Here is a 16162-nt window from a genome sequence, read left to right as displayed (position 1 = left end):
CACAAGATAAATCATAATTTACTGAACTCCCAAATCTCATTCTTCAGTTTGTAGTATAGAAAGAAAGAGAGACAACTGGTACTAAAATGATAAGCAACATCTGTGTTGTGGTGAGTACAGATACATTAAATCAGCATGAGTCCTGAATACTGCATATTTGTGCAACTTTGCTTCCTGCTAAAATTACATTAATTCACCATCTGGGAGAACATCATTTAAATCTATATGAGCTTTTAAGTATCCACTTTGGATTAAATTTGTGGATATTGTAAATACCTTTGATTTAGCATTGATTTGGCCTTTATAAAGGTTGCCAAAAAAATCAAGAATTAAATTAAAAAAAACATTTTTTTTTTAATTTTAATTTTTTTTTCAACGTTTATTTATTTTTGGGACAGAGAGAGACAGAGCATGAACGGGGGGAGGGGCAGAGAGAGAGGGAGACACAGAATCGGAAACAGGCTCCAGGCTCTGAGCCATCAGCCCAGAGCCTGACGCGGGGCTCGAACTCACGGACCGCGAGATCGTGACCTGGCTGAAGTCGGACGCTTAACCGACTGCGCCACCCAGGCGCCCCCCCCCCCAAAAAAAAAAACATTTTTATGTCTCTATCAAGTAATCTAATTGTGGGAGAAAACAAATGAAGGACATATTCTTTTCCTGTCACTCACAGGCTGAAGCTACAATGTAGTCTCTTTCCTGTTTCAAAGTATGTTTTAGTTCTCTAATTGATATTTTTTTTTTACTTGGATTTATAAAGATATTAAATGAAACTATACGAGACATAGAGTATCAGATGAATATATTCATGAATCTTCTGGACTCTTGGGTGTTTTAGTGGGTATTTAGTTGACCAGACTCAGAAATGACAGCTCCCAGGAATATCACAATAGATTTCACCGGAGGGAATCAGTTCTATAGCTGAAGATACCCACAGTGTAAACAGAAAGAGAGTTAGATCGACATCCTGTGTGGTAAATAGAAAAAAATATCTTTCTTCATTCTTGATTTAATACACTGGATGAATGGAGAACAGTGATGGAAAAAAGAAATAATTCTGAAGTCACAGAATGCACAGTATATCTAGATATCTTACTTTTCCTGGCTCAGGGATCCATCTATCACTGCTCTGACATTTTGTAGTCAGTAAACAATGCCAAATGCTATCACCTGTAGCTATTCAATATAGAAGTCAATGATGAATTTAAAGAAATGAAAGAAAACTGGATACTTAAAATAATCTTGTTGCAGAGATTATGTGAAAACTGTAATCTTACACTTTAAGAAAAAAAAAATCTAATGGATAAAAATAGCATCCAAAAGGCAAACAAACGAACAAACAAAAAACACTTCACAATTGTAGAAATACCTTTCAGGATAAAACTCATAGCTATGGTCTTCCATTGTTACCTTGGAGTACTTTATTTATTTATTTAGAAAAGGGATGAGTGAAAAAGTAAATCCTATTTGAGATGTAATATTCTATTATTTGAAATATCCATTCCTTCCCAAATAAGCAAAATGAGACTAGTCTGCATTGAAAAGTTCTGAGAGTACAAAACATAATGGGTTTTTAATATTTATTTTAAAAAATACAAAATGGCTCATTAATGATTTTTATATTGATTATATATTAAAATAGTATTTTGGATATTTTAAATTAAATATATTTTTAAATTAGTTGCATCTGTTTCCTTTTATTTTTCTTAACATGGCTACTGGAAAATATATTTATATTTGTCTTGATTATAATATCATATTTAGAAATATACCGTGTAAGTATTATATATTAAACATTTTTCTATTGGATAGTGCTCCTTAGAAATTGACAAAGAACCTCTCTTCAACCAAACTTCAGTCAGACTCTTCTGAGTCCTCTTCTTGACTAGGCCTCAACCTTGACCTCTGTCTTTTTCTGTCTTCAGCTTGCTGAGACCAGTTTTAGCAAAAATCTTACTCAATCAGTTTACATAGCATCCCCCACCCTTAACAGCAGATCAAGTTCCTCATCCCCCATCTCTAATGTGTAAGTCTTTGGCCTGCCTTTAGCAAGAATCCTATAGTTCAGTTATCAAGAATCCTCCCACCCTCAGTGTTTGCTCTTAGTAATTTTCCATTCATTGAGCCTGTCACTCCGTTGGCTATAAATCCCCACCCGTCCTTATTGTATTTGGAGTTGAGCTCAATTTCACTCCTCTATTGCAATGCCCCTATTCTAACAGTCTTGAACAAAAAGTCCTCCTTACCATCTTAATAAATGTGAGAATAATTTTTTCCTTAACAGGGTCAAGATTCCTGCCTTCACGGAACTCAGGTTATAAGAGGAGAGTGACTGATGATAAACAGGTCGATAGGCTAAATGTGCTCTGCCTGAAAGGGAGAGAGCTGGTATGGCAGTTGGGGTCATCAGAAACAGTTTCTGTGTGGAGGTGACATTTGTTGTTTCAGAGGATCCAGCCATGCAGTGATCCAGGGGGAAAGTATTGAGGTTAGAAGGCACAGCAAGCACCAAAGCCCCCAAGGTGAAGACAGTGTCATGAGCATGCAGACAGGGAGCAGGAGATCAAGTTAAGGGGTCAAAGCATGTAGTGAACTGCAGGTCATGGTAAGGAGGATGGGTTTTTGAACCTAAGTGTTTTAAGCAGAAAAACGACATGATGTGACTTTGCTTCAAAAAAATCACTTTGACTACAATGTAAAAATAGATTGTAGGCAGCAAGAGTGGAAGCAGAAAAGGGGCTGTCACAGCTTTTGAGGCAAGAGACGAGGGTGGCTGGGATAGGGTGGTGATACTGGAGATGGAGAGGAGAGGTCAGAGACCACACATACTGGGAAGTAGAAGAGGCAGATATGTTGGAAGAGGGGGCAGAGAAAAGGAGGTGTCAAGGCTTAAGTAAGTGATAGGAGGTTGTACCATTTACTGGGCTGAGAAAATTACTAAGAGTTTTCTTTGGGCTTCTTGGTGTAACTCTATCCAGAGAAAAGACAAACATGAAGAAGAAATGGCTGAGAGAGCCACCAGGTATCCATTTATTTATAAATGGATATTGTGCATGGTCAAATATTGTTGACCATGCACAAACATAGAAGACTAAACTCTATATTCTATGACCACATGAATATGAAAATGTTGTTTTTAAAAAGGGAACATTAAATAAAACACTCAGGAAATGGTTAACTCTGGGGCACAGGGTTACAGTGAATTCTGTGTGTAGCAGTGTTCCAGTTATTACTATTATTCATAATCAACACACATTACGTGTTAAAAAATTATGTTAGGCATAAAATAATACATTACAATTCTTTCAATATTCCTGCCTAAAAAACTAACACTGACTGCAACTTCTGGGAAGGATTTATTGGCAAATGAATCAGCTAACCATCCCATTTCAATCAACTATAGTCAGGAAGCGGTTGGAGAAGTAATGCAACCTACTACAAGCTAATGCGAATGTTGAATACTATTATGGAAGTATACAGCAAGTGTGAAGGGAACAGTTCACAGAGAGGCCTAATTCTACTGGAGGTACTCAAGATTTAGAGATGTGGAGTTCAGGAGGGTAAGGAAAAGAATCGCATTTTATGTAAAATTCTAAATTGTTTAAGCTTCCCTATAATATAGGTATAAATAATAGCTATCTTTAAGGGTTGTTCTGAGAATCATAGGTTATAAAAAACAGTACATTGTAGGTACTTAATAAATGTTGCTTTTACTCTTCAACTCCAAGTTTAAGGGATAATTAATAGTTCATTCTGTTCAGTTTTGTACTCAGTTTGATGGATATGGAACAAGCATCCTTTAACTCACATCGGATAAAATGCAATCGAGAAGTACTGCTTCATCAATCTTCTACTTTTGCAGCCATCGAAATTGGGCCCATGTAACTCATGTCCTCTTGTGACAAAGTGAAATGTTTTTAAGGCCATGGCATCATAATAAGCTCTGAGAAACAGATCAGTAATGCTTTGCTTAAGTGCAATTTTTCTCCTCATGTCACACTGGTGCTGCTATCAATGGTTATGGAGTACTGGAGAGAAAAAGATGCAGCACTCACCACAAAGCATAAAGAATCAAATGCAACAGTCTATGAGTTCAACATTGAGTAAGATGGGAATATATTATCAAGGTTCTCAATAATATTCACATATATAAAGATTCTCAAAAGCACAGTAGTTGACTCTGGATGTTATGTGCAGACAGGAACTCTTACCTAAAGGCAAGGTGGAAGCAGAAGGACAGTATTATATCTAGAATTATAAAAGCAGGTAGACAATGAAATTAAATTTACTGGAAGATCTACTACTCATGGTATATAGCATCTTTAAAAATCAGAAGATGATACAAAATAATAGTTGTTAAAAATTTTAACCTATCAATTCTTTGCCTTGTCTTCCCACTGACTGTATCTTGTTCCCTAGCAATGGCACCAGCTGTTGCCAGCTGATATCTCAGCTTTGTGATTTCAATATTTTTGTATTTAATAGTACAGATTGCATTGGGATAAGGAGATTAACATGATTATTTTAGAAACATCACATGCTGTAATTTTCATAAAACATGTTTGAAAGACAGTAAGAAAGACGCAGAGGAAGAGTCTAAACTCAATGATTGAAATTGACTTTTCTAAGGTTATGTAACCCCACAAAAGCACATAACTGAAATGATATTTCTATTAAAGATAAATGTTTTATTTAACCCAGTTTCAAATAATAGCAAAGGTCTATGTGTTTATATAGCTCTTACTGTACACGAGACACTGTCCTAAATGCATGATAACCCTGTTCACCCTCAAAAACAAACAAAAGTAGCCTTGAAGCAAGTGCTATTAATATTATCATCCCATTGTGCAAATGAAAAAGGTGAGGCACAGAGGGGATAAGTAATGTTCCAAGTAGTATGCCAGTTAGGCAGTGGCAGAGCTGGGACCGGAGCCCAGGAAGTCTGGCTTTAAAGGTTACATTAACAACTTTATGAGACTCCCTCTCAAGTCTGCTCTAAAATGCAATTGTTGAATATATCTCATAGTAAGTCACAATCAAAATCATTTAAGAATGTGTGTAAAGCTGAGGTCTTGTTTTTTACAGACTAAATTCACGCAACTCAAATTTTTGAGAATTTTATTATGTTTGGTACGCATTATTTAAACTATAAGGGAAACATGAGCAGGTATTTAATTCAATAACTTTAGTCCAATGCTCCAATACCTTGGAGATCAATCCAAAGTTTACATGCACTTATACTACCAAGGATGCATTTAGAAAGATATCAGAGAATTTCCTTGTCCTAATGATTAAGAGCTGCTACATTAGTTGGTGAGCCTTAGGGATGCTAAACATTCTCCTCTCCCAAGACAGTCCCACATAACAAAGAACTGTCTTACCCAGAATGCCAATAGTGTCCTACCGAGAAAGACTGAACTGCTGAATATTTCCCTCTATATCAGGTTCATATTTTCCAAAGTGAGCTTGACCATTTTTTGGCAAAGCTAGCACAGAAGAAATTATTAAAAGATACATTTACATCAAGATATTTGTGATATGCAAGAATAAAGACCATTACATTGGCCTTTTGAATTTAGTAGCGTTTCTAAATTCTTCCAAATTTCTTTGACTTGGAAAGTAGCTGGAGTGAGCTGGCCCATTGGGTTTATTCACTCTGTATTCCAGCAGAATGTTTCTCAAGTTAGAATCCCCATCATGGCTTGACTTTAATTCAAATTGAAATCGCTAATATAATGCCCTGCATTCTCTATGAATGTGTACCTGTGCTTATTGAAAGTCGGAGTGAACTGTCATAAATGCTGAATGATTTTAATTTGCAGAGTCAGTTTATCTTAGCATTGAAAAATAGGCAATGACAATTGTGGCATGATTTAGTGGGAAAATAAGAGACTTTTCGGTCAAACATGTAGGGTTAAAAGCTGATTTCACCATTTTCTGAAAGAAAAAAAAAAAGTCGCTTAATTTCCCAAACCTTTATTTCTTGCCTCTGAAAATAGGGATGCTATCACCCCTTGCTCTGGCTAGCCCATAAACCTAGAGAAAGGATCAAATTTCAGATTCTTGTGGAAACAGTTTATGAACGATAACACATTAACAATACCACCATCAATGATGCAATAGCAGAGCACTGAATTCTTCATTCTTAGTGAGAGTAGAGGGGACAAAAGGAGAATTTTCATTACTTTTTCTTATTTCTCCTTAGTCATGACTCCTGAATATCTTTGGCAAAACTGAGGAAGGGAAAATAATATCATCTACATATTAATTAAGTAACCAAGTGAGAAAAGTTAATGTGCTTTGTCCTGCTTTATGATGTACCTAATGAGCTACATTAAACAATTATGGTGCTAAAGAAATGACACCCCTGTGATTGAGGGCATGCAAAGAACTCTTCCAAAATCCTTCTCAAAGAGGAAAGGTCACACTGCCCACTATACTATGTACTCTCTTAACAGGTTGGTCTTAATCAGGTTTGGAAATCCTACCACAGCTGCCAGAACACTGGGCATGTAGTAGGCACTCAAAATATATGTGTTTATCCTCAGTTTTTAAAAGTCTTAAAAACTGAAAATAAACTGAGGGTTGATGGGGGGTGGGAGGGAGGTGGGTGGGTGATGGGCATTGGGCATTGATGGGCATTGATGGTTGATAGGCATTGAGGAGGGCACCTGTTGGGATGAGCACTGGGTGTTGTATGGAAACCAATTTGACAAAAAATTTAATATTAAAAAATTTTTTTAAACCCCCAAAACAAAAAACAAAATATATGTGTTTATCAATTGATTACATCTGCAAAGCCAAATCACCTTACTTTCAGACACTGTAAGAAAAATTTCCAAATTTCTAAGCTAATGTAAATAGATTTCAGATTCCAACACCTCAAATCTCCAAGTTTCATTGAAGTGTTTGGATAAGTCCCTCTCTATTTCAATTCCAATGTTATCTTAATGAACTTCTAAAAATCTTTGTTTTTTTCCTCTCTCTCAGAGAGCCCACATGCATGCACCTTGGTTTTCTTTTGTAACACTATCATTAATTTCTTTCGACACTCCTACATTTTTCACAAGATAACATTGTTCTCATAATGAATGGTCAAAATCTTGAGCTATTTTTGAGTTTTCAATGATGTCAAGTGCCAAACTGCATATTTTTTACAACTGCAATATCAACCTCTGTTATCCTACTTTCTGCTCTAATTACTTATATTTTAGACTATTATAATACTTTCTCAGTTTTTAAAATTAAAACTTGGAAAATAATTCCTGAGAACTTAACTGCAAATATTTACTAAGTCCTGGGGATTCCAAGAAATGGTCTTTGATCTCATGAAGAGTATAACAGAAAAAAACAAAACATAGGCAAAGGCCCCAATATGATCCAATTTATAGAACACACTGTGACACTAATCTTCATTAAACACAGCTCAGATGAATTCTCCTCCATGTGTTCAGAGGAGGAAGGGCAAACATCCTTACGTACAGCACTTTTCATACTCTGGCTCCAGCTATATTCTGTTTTGTTATCCCTACATCTCCTTACATGCAGCAGGAATATTACAAAACCTAAATGAATGCTTCTATGTTTATTATGCTTTCCAAGTTCATAATCTTAATAATCTCTTTGTATAAAATGATAGGACATCATAGTGATTAGGACTTGAGAATGTATACTAAACCCATCCTTTACAGATGGAGAAGTGATTTTTCTCAGCCAGTGATCCAACTGGGACACAGTGGGTTCTGGCTTTCCACTCCAGAACTCTTACTCTGATACCAGGTACCTCCACTAGTAGGGAAGGGAGGTGAATCAGAGGTTCTGTTTAAATGTATGGGCCCACAGTTGTGACATCCAGTGTCTTGATGCACTGTAAGGAACTAGAGAAGATGCAGAGAACACTCCAGCTACAAGCCCTAAGTACCAGTTCCCATTCTCTCATATAGAAAAATCATTTCAAAGGGGAGAGGATTAAGAATGACCCTCATATGAAATATGTGAATGGGGTTTCTCAAGAAGTAAACAAGAGAGTAAAGCAGTGGGGGTCAGAACCTCAACCCAGTGTTGACTCTAGGGTTAATTCCTGGGGTATTTCTCTTTTGGAGAAAACTCCTTCCCATACTCAGGTATCCCTCTTACTTTGTCCACAAGCCCCAGGGACTGTAATGATCAGCTTCCCTTCCCACCGTAGTGATCTACTGCATATAAGATGGTTTCATAACACATCTAAGACATTAGGGACCAAATCTAGCTTCATTTTTCTTTTTCCACAAAGCAAGTAGTATAGCTTTCTAGAACTTTTCTAAAACATTTTCATGCAAGTGGAAAAAGAAAGCTAGGAAAAAATAATTCTCATGGTGGTCACTTTCCCCAGTAAAGTTAGAATATCTATAATAAATGGTGATTTTGAAGACCAGAAGATTATTCTATATTTTAGAGAAAACCCATATTTGGGATAACCTTCAAATTTCATCATAAGAATCAAAGTGAAGCTCGGGGGATAGGGGTGGGGGTGGGGGAATGTCTGTTGTCTTAAGGGAAGGAAATGGAGATGCTAGGACTTCCAGATGTTACAGGCAATAGTATCCCCAAGGTTGATGAACTGGAACACACATACACAAGTCTCCGTCTCCTTCTCCCCTTCTTTTCATCATTTCAATCCTACCCATGCAGAACCTTCAGTGGATGGAGCTTTGGTGTAAGATGAAGAGTGACTGTGGGTAATAACATGGGCCATATGAAAATGTATATAGGAAGAGAAAAGACAGAGAAAGGAAGACTAGAAAAATGCAACCCAAAAACAACAAAAAAGAAAGCACTGTTAAGGATGACACATAATACAAAAAGGCAAGAGGCCACCCATAATGACACTAAAAACACAGAGCTTTTACTGAGTCATGTAAAAAATTGTCTTGATTCTTGATTTTGCCCTAATTGTGGCTGGTTCTTTCACTGAGAGTAAAGTCTTAATACCATTAGATAGTCAACACATTTCAGTGGCAAAATGTAAACAGAATATTAGAAGAAGAAAAAAAAAACAGTTCGGCTTACATTTTGTCCGTTAATGCCAGCCAGACCTGGATCTCCTTTTTCTCCTGGTTCACCCTAGAAAGAAATAATTTATATAATGAAAAATGTTATATCCTGAGATCCTTTACTAAGAAAAAACAAGAGAGTTACATTGTTTAGGTATTTATAACAATGTGATTACTTTGCTAATCCCTTGAAAGAAACATTTATTAAAAAACAATTCTGAGTCCTAAAACCAAAGAGAAGTTTAAAGGTTCAAAGAAAGGCTGAATAAAAATGATTAAACGGTAGAAATAGAACAAGGATTATTTATTTTCTTCTATAAGCAACAAAGAACTTTCTGGAGGGCAATTTGGCAATATGTATCAAGAATTTTAAATCTGTTCATTTACTTTGGTCCAGCAATTTTGCTTCTAAGAATATATCCTAGGGAAATAATCAGAGATGAAAAGTTTCAGGCACTAAATTGAAGAGTGCAATGTTATTTATAATAGTACAAAAAAGAGAAACGTCCTAAATGTCCAGTAATAGGGAACTATTAAATAAATTATGGTATATAGATACAATGGGATATGATGCAGCCATTAAAATCATATTTGTGAATTTTATTTTATACTATTTAAAAATTCTTATGCTGTAAAAAGTAAGACACCAGGGATTGACAAATTCAGTGAATACATGTTACAAATACCTATTCTTATTACTTTAGTTACAAATGTTCAAAATGGCCACTAATACTATTGTTTATAACACATATCCATAGTGACACATATTTTTGTTTGATTATCATCTGAAGGATGGATACATTTATTAGCAAATGCTGCATATCTGTAGCATAATTTTTAAAAAAATTAAATGGCTATGTCTCTACCCTTCTAGCTACCTACTTGCCTACCAGCCTATGCATCCACCTACTATGGAACTTAGAAACAATATTTTATTTCAAATATTTGTTTCAAACCAGAACAGTAAAAGTGGTTGATTTGTGGATTCTGTGATTATGGGTGATTTTGTTCCTTCAGCATACTCTTGTTTTTCAATTTTTTAAAAACAAAACACATGTATTATCTGTATAACTAGTAAAAATATCTAAAAATAAAAGAATATATTATGCATATAAAGAACTCATCCAAGTCACAGTCTATCACATAACACAGTGTGTGTGTGTGTGTGTGTGTGTGTGTGTGTGTGTGTGTAGTAGTAGTAGTAGTAGTAGTAACCTCTGCTTTGTGCCACTAGGATGATTTTTATTCTCAATTTATTCTGTTGTTCTTCATTGTTTTCCTACAATGAACACTATTATTTTTATCCGAAACAAAAACTAAAGAAAAGAAAGCACCTGACTTTACAAGATAATGCATTATATACTCTACTAACAGAAATACACATGCGCAGTCCCAATTATCTAAGACTATGTATTGTTACTATATTGAAAACACAGGATATGAAGTAAAATGAACTTGATTACTGGAGTATAAGAAATATATATAATATATAGAATAAACAAAACTATATACAAGTACATTGAGTGAAATAGGTTTAAGTTAGAATAAAGATGAAAAAAAATTTTACATTTATATATTCTTGAAAGAGAGAGAGAGAGCACAAGTGGGGGAGGGGCAGAGAGAGAGGGAGACACAGAATCTGAGGCAGGCTCCAGGCTCTGAGTTGTCAGCACAGAGCACAACACAGGGCTTGAACTCACAAATCGTGAGATCATGACCTGAGCTGAAGTCGGGTGCTTAACTGACTGAGCCACCCAGGCACCCCAAGCTGAATATTTTAAACTGAAAATGGAAGGGTGAGGGAATGCTCTAGAGCTGTGCTGTTCAATATGCTAGCCTCTAGCCCCAGGTGGTGATTTACATTTAAATTAATTAAGATTAAATAAAATATAAAACTCTGTTCTTCAGTTGCCCTAGCCACTTTCAAGTGCTCAGTGGTATCTACACTATTGGGCTGCGCAGATTAGAACATTTCTGTTATTACAGAAAATTCCATTGAACAGTGCTGTTCTAGAAGATGTCATATATGCCAGAAAGCAAAATAGGAATTAAGAGACTCAGAAATACACAGAAGAAAATATCTACCTAGTAAGGGGATAAGAGACAACATGGTGTCTAGATGGTGACATAAAATGTGTTCAGCACATGTTAATAGAATGAATTGAAATTTTTGGCACAAGGAGACAATATAATTCCAAAGATATCATCATTAACTTTCAGAATGTAACTCAGAATGAATATAGTCTTTATTCAAAGTTAATGGTTTTCACAGGAGGAAAAATAAACAACTCTACATATTAAAGAGATATGTGCCTATAAGGAAATCTGCAACCTTGATAGAGGTAATAAAAGTTAAATAATAATCAAAGAGAGAACAGAGTTGATGATCTGATGGGGTTTATGCTGCATGGCAAGAGGATAAGAGATGTTCCAGAAGGGTAAAGAAGAAACATGCTGCTTCAATTTGATCACTGGCAAAAATCTACAATGGATTTTAAAAAGTATAATTATATAAAAAGCAATAACAGGGGTGCCTGGGTGGCTTAGTCAGTTGAGCATCTGACTCTTGATTTTGACTCAGGTCATGATCCCAGGGTCGTAGGATCAAGTCCTGTATTGGGCTCTGCACTGAGGATAGAGCCTGCTGAAGGTTCTCCTCTCTCTCTCTCTCTCTTTCTCTCTCTCTCTCTCCCTCTCCCCCACTCCCAACACCCTTCTTGTGAATTCTTTCCCTCTCTTATAAAATAAAATAAAATAAAATAAAATAAAATTAAATTAAATTAAATTAAATTAAATTAAATTAAATTAAGAAAAAAAGCAAGTACAGGCCATTGTGATCAAATAAGATGGTTCACAAAAAAAACCAAGTCATTTACTTTTTCATTGTTACCAAATCCTTCTATAATGTTTACTACATGTCAAGCATTACTTTAAGCATCTTATAATTCTGTGATAATCCAGCATAAGGATATGACTATTACTCTCACCTTACACATGAAGAAACTGAAGACAGAGAGGTTAAGTAACTTGCTCAAGGTCACACAACTAATAAGAGGTAGAACCTGCCTCAGCACGGCTCCAGGGTCTGTGCTCTAAAACTATTAAGCTCATTTGTTTTTGAAATCATCCAGGGATGATAAAAAAAATTCAGTGTATATCTGGATTTCTGCAAAGCAGGAGGCAAAGTCTCTTCAAGTGCTCCTCAGAGCAGGAAACAGAAATACGGCCCAGGTAATACTACTATTGGTGAGTATGTAACTGGGAGAAGAATGGTACCCAATAGATCTCTCCCACTCCTTCACCTATATGATGGTCTCTTCATCTTGGCATTCTTGACGATTCTTTGCTGTGAGGGCTATCCTGTACATTGTAGGATGTTTAACCTCAACCCTGGCCTCTACTCACTAGAGGCCAGTAGTCAGTCTCTCCCCCAGCCTGTCTATGTTCAGTCCTGACAAATAAAAATGTCTCTAAATATTGCCAAATTTTCCACAGAAGGTGAAATTACCTTCAGTTGAGAACCACTGATACATTATATATTATGAATATATATGCAACAGATTCAAGACATGAAATGTTACAACAGACTGAAACAATATGCTATAATGAACAATATAAATTTCATTGGGAATAAATGTGCAATCATGCATTTAATTCTGGATGGGTTAAAGAGCTGACTTGAAAATAAAAATATTAAAGGAACAGAAAAAATATAAAGTGAACATAGCTCAGAGCTTATGATGAGTATGGTGCCTCTAAGTATAGAACCAAAAGAAGAAAATCATAATAGAAAAAATATATTTGACAAAATAATAATTATAAACTTGTAAGAAAAAAATATAAACTAAACTAAAAGGAAAATGACAAGATGGGAAAAAGTATCATATGGTGGCTTAATAGTTAACATTATTAATATGCAAAGAGTTTTGATCATTTATAAGAAAAAGAATAATATCCAACAGGTAACTGAGCATAGAACAAATCAGACAATTCACCATAAGGAATACAAAAGAAATGTTACTTGTGGCAATGAGAAAGAATGAAATATGGCCTTTTGTAGCAACATGGATGGAACTGAAGAGTGTTATGCTAAGTGAAATAAGTCATACAGAGAAAGACGGATACCATATGTTTTCACTCTTATGTGGATCCTGAGAAACTTAACAGAAGACCATGGGGGAGGGGAAGGGGGAAAAAAAGTTACAGAGAGGGAGGAAGCCAAAACATAAGAGACTCTTAAAAACTGAGAACAAACTGAGGGTTGATGGGGGGTGGGAGGGAGGAGAGGGCGGGTGATGGGTATTGAAATAAATATATAAATAAATAAACAAACAAACAAGCAAACTTAAAAAAAATGTTGCTTGACAATTCATGTTTTACCAGTATTAATTCATCAGGTTATATGTTAGCACTAGATGAGTTCTAAAACTTCTCCCTTGTAGATCAGAACAAATACTGTTAAAATGTCTACACTACCCAAAGCAATCTACATATTTAATGAAATCCCTATCAAAATTCCACTAGAATTTTTCACAGAGCTAGAACAAACAATCCTAAAATTTGTACAGAACCAGAAAAGACCCCAAATAGCCAAAACAATCTTGAGAAAGAAAAGCAAAGCCAAAAGCATCACAATTCCAGACTTCAAGTTATATTACAAAGCTATAGTAATCAAGACTGTATGGTCCTGGCACAAAAACAGACACATAGATCAGTGTAACAGAATAGAGAATCCAGAAATGAACCCACAACTATGTGGTCTACTAATCTTCAACAAGGCAGGAAAGAATATCCAATGGAAAAAAGACAGTCGCTTCAACAAATGATGTTGGGAAAACTGGACAGCTCTATGCAAAAGAATGAAACTGGACAACTTTCTGACATCATACACAAAGATAAATTTAAAATGGATGAGAGACCTAAATGTGAGACAGGAAATCATCAAAATCCTAGAGGAGAACACAAGCAGCAATCTCTTTGACATCAGCTATAGCATCTTCTTACTAGATACATTTCCAGAGGCCAGGGTAACACAAGCAAAAAAAACTGTTGGGACTTTATCAAGATAAAAAGCTTCTGTACAGCAAAGGAAACAATCAACAAAGGGCAACCTTCAGAATAGGAAAGGATATTTGCAAATTAAATATCTGATAAAGTGTTAATATCCAAAATCTACAAAGAACTCACGAAACTCAACACCCCCCAAAAAATAATCCAAATAAGAAATGGGCAGAAGACATGAATAGACATTTTCCCAAAGAAGACATACATATCTCCAACAGATACAGGAAAAGATGCTCAACATCACTCATCATCAGGGAACTATAAATCAAAACTACAATGAGAAGGAATTCACCCCAAAAGAAAGAGCATGAAGAAATGACAGCCAGGGATTTAACCAACACAAATACAAGCAAGATGTCTGAACCAGAAGTTAGAATAATGATAATAAGAATACTATCTGGAGTCAAAAATAGATTAGAATCCCTTTCTGCAGAGATAAAAGAAGTTAAAAATAGCCACAGTGAAATTAAAAATGCAATAACTAAGTTGCAATCACGGATGGATGCAGCAGCGGCAAGGATGGATGAGGCAGAACAGAGAACCAGCCATATAGAGGACAAACTTATAGAGAATAATGAAGCAGAAAAAAAGAGAAAGGCAAAAGAGCATGATTTAAGAATTAGAGAAATCAGTGACTCATTAAAAAGGAACATCAGAATCATAGGGGTCCCAGAAGAGGAAGAGACAGAAATAGGGGTAGAAGGGTTATGTGAGCAAATCATAGCAGAAAATTTTGCTAACCTGGGGAAAGACACAGACATCAAAATCCAGGAAGCACAGAGGACCCCCATTAGATTCAACAAAAACCGACCATCAACAAGGCATATCACAGTCAAATTCACAAAATACTCAGGCAAGGAAAGAATCATGAAAGCAGCAAGGGAAAAAAAGTCCCTAACCTACAAGGGAAGACAGATCAGGTTTGCAGCAGACCTATCCACAGAAACTTGGCAGGTCAGAAAGGAGTGGCAGGATATATTCAGTGTGCTGAATCAGAAAAATATGCAGCCAAGAATTCTTTATCCAGCAAGGCTGTCATTCAAAATAGAAGGAGAGATAAAAAATTTCCCAGACAAACAAAAACTAAAGGAGTTTGTGACCACTAAACCAGCCTTGAGAGAACTTTTAAGGGGGACTCTCTGAGGGGAGAAAAGATGGGAAAAACCCATATATACATACATATATATACATATATATGTATGTATATATGTGTATATATACATATATATACACATATGAATAAATAAATAAATACCAAAAGCAACAAAGATTAGAAAGTACCAGAGAACACCACCAGAAACTCCAACTCTACAAGCATCATAATGGCAATATATTCATATCTTTCAGTACTCACTCTAAATGTCAATGGACTCAAAGCTCTAATCAAAAGACATAGGATAACAGAATGGATGAAAAAACAAAATCCTTCTATATACTGTTTACAAGAGGCCCACTTTAGACCTAAAGACACCTTCAGATTGAAAATAAGGGGAGGGAGAACCATCTATCATGCTAATGGTCAACGAAAGAAAGCCAGAATAGCCATACTTATATCAGAAAATCTAGACTTTAAAATAAAGACTGTATCAAGAGATGCAGAAGGGCATTATATCATAATCAAGGGGGCTATCCACCAAGAAGACCTAACAATTGTAAACATTTATGTGCCAAATGTAAAAGCACCCAAATATATAAATCAATTCATCACAAACATAAAGAAACTCATCGATAGTAATACCATAATAGTAGGAGGCTTCAACACCCCACTCACAGCAATAGACAGATCATTTAATAAAGAAAAATCAACAAGGAAACAATGGCTTTGAATGGCACACTAGACCAGATGGACTTAACAGATATATTCCGAACATTTCATCCTAAAGCAGCAGAGTATACATTCTTCTCCAGTGCACAAGGAACGTTCTCCAGAATAGACCATATACTGGGACGCAAATTAGCCCTAAGTAAGCACAAAAAGATCGAGATCATATCATGCATATTTTCAGACCACAATGCTCTGAAACTCAAAATCAACCACAAGAAAAAATTTGGAAAGGTAACAAATA

At 35.7% G+C, this 16162-nt stretch overlaps 1 protein-coding gene across 2 annotated transcripts in view; it reads right to left on the bottom strand.

Annotated features, from left to right (window-relative positions):
• COL19A1 (collagen type XIX alpha 1 chain) overlaps window positions 1-16162 on the bottom strand; it is a 349939-nt gene that overhangs the window by 181638 nt on the left and 152139 nt on the right. For both annotated transcript variants that reach the window (XM_045498677.1, XM_045498678.1), the window contains exon 13: window positions 9049-9102. In XM_045498677.1, coding sequence (XP_045354633.1) covers window positions 9049-9102 — 54 coding nt within the window. The remainder of the gene's footprint in view (window positions 1-9048; window positions 9103-16162) is intronic.

Source organism: Leopardus geoffroyi, chromosome B2 (assembly GCF_018350155.1).
Source record: "Leopardus geoffroyi isolate Oge1 chromosome B2, O.geoffroyi_Oge1_pat1.0, whole genome shotgun sequence".
Taxonomy (NCBI): Eukaryota; Metazoa; Chordata; class Mammalia; order Carnivora; family Felidae; genus Leopardus; species Leopardus geoffroyi.
The sequence above is the reverse complement of the archived record's forward strand: the minus strand, read 5'-3'. Positions and strand labels throughout refer to the sequence as shown.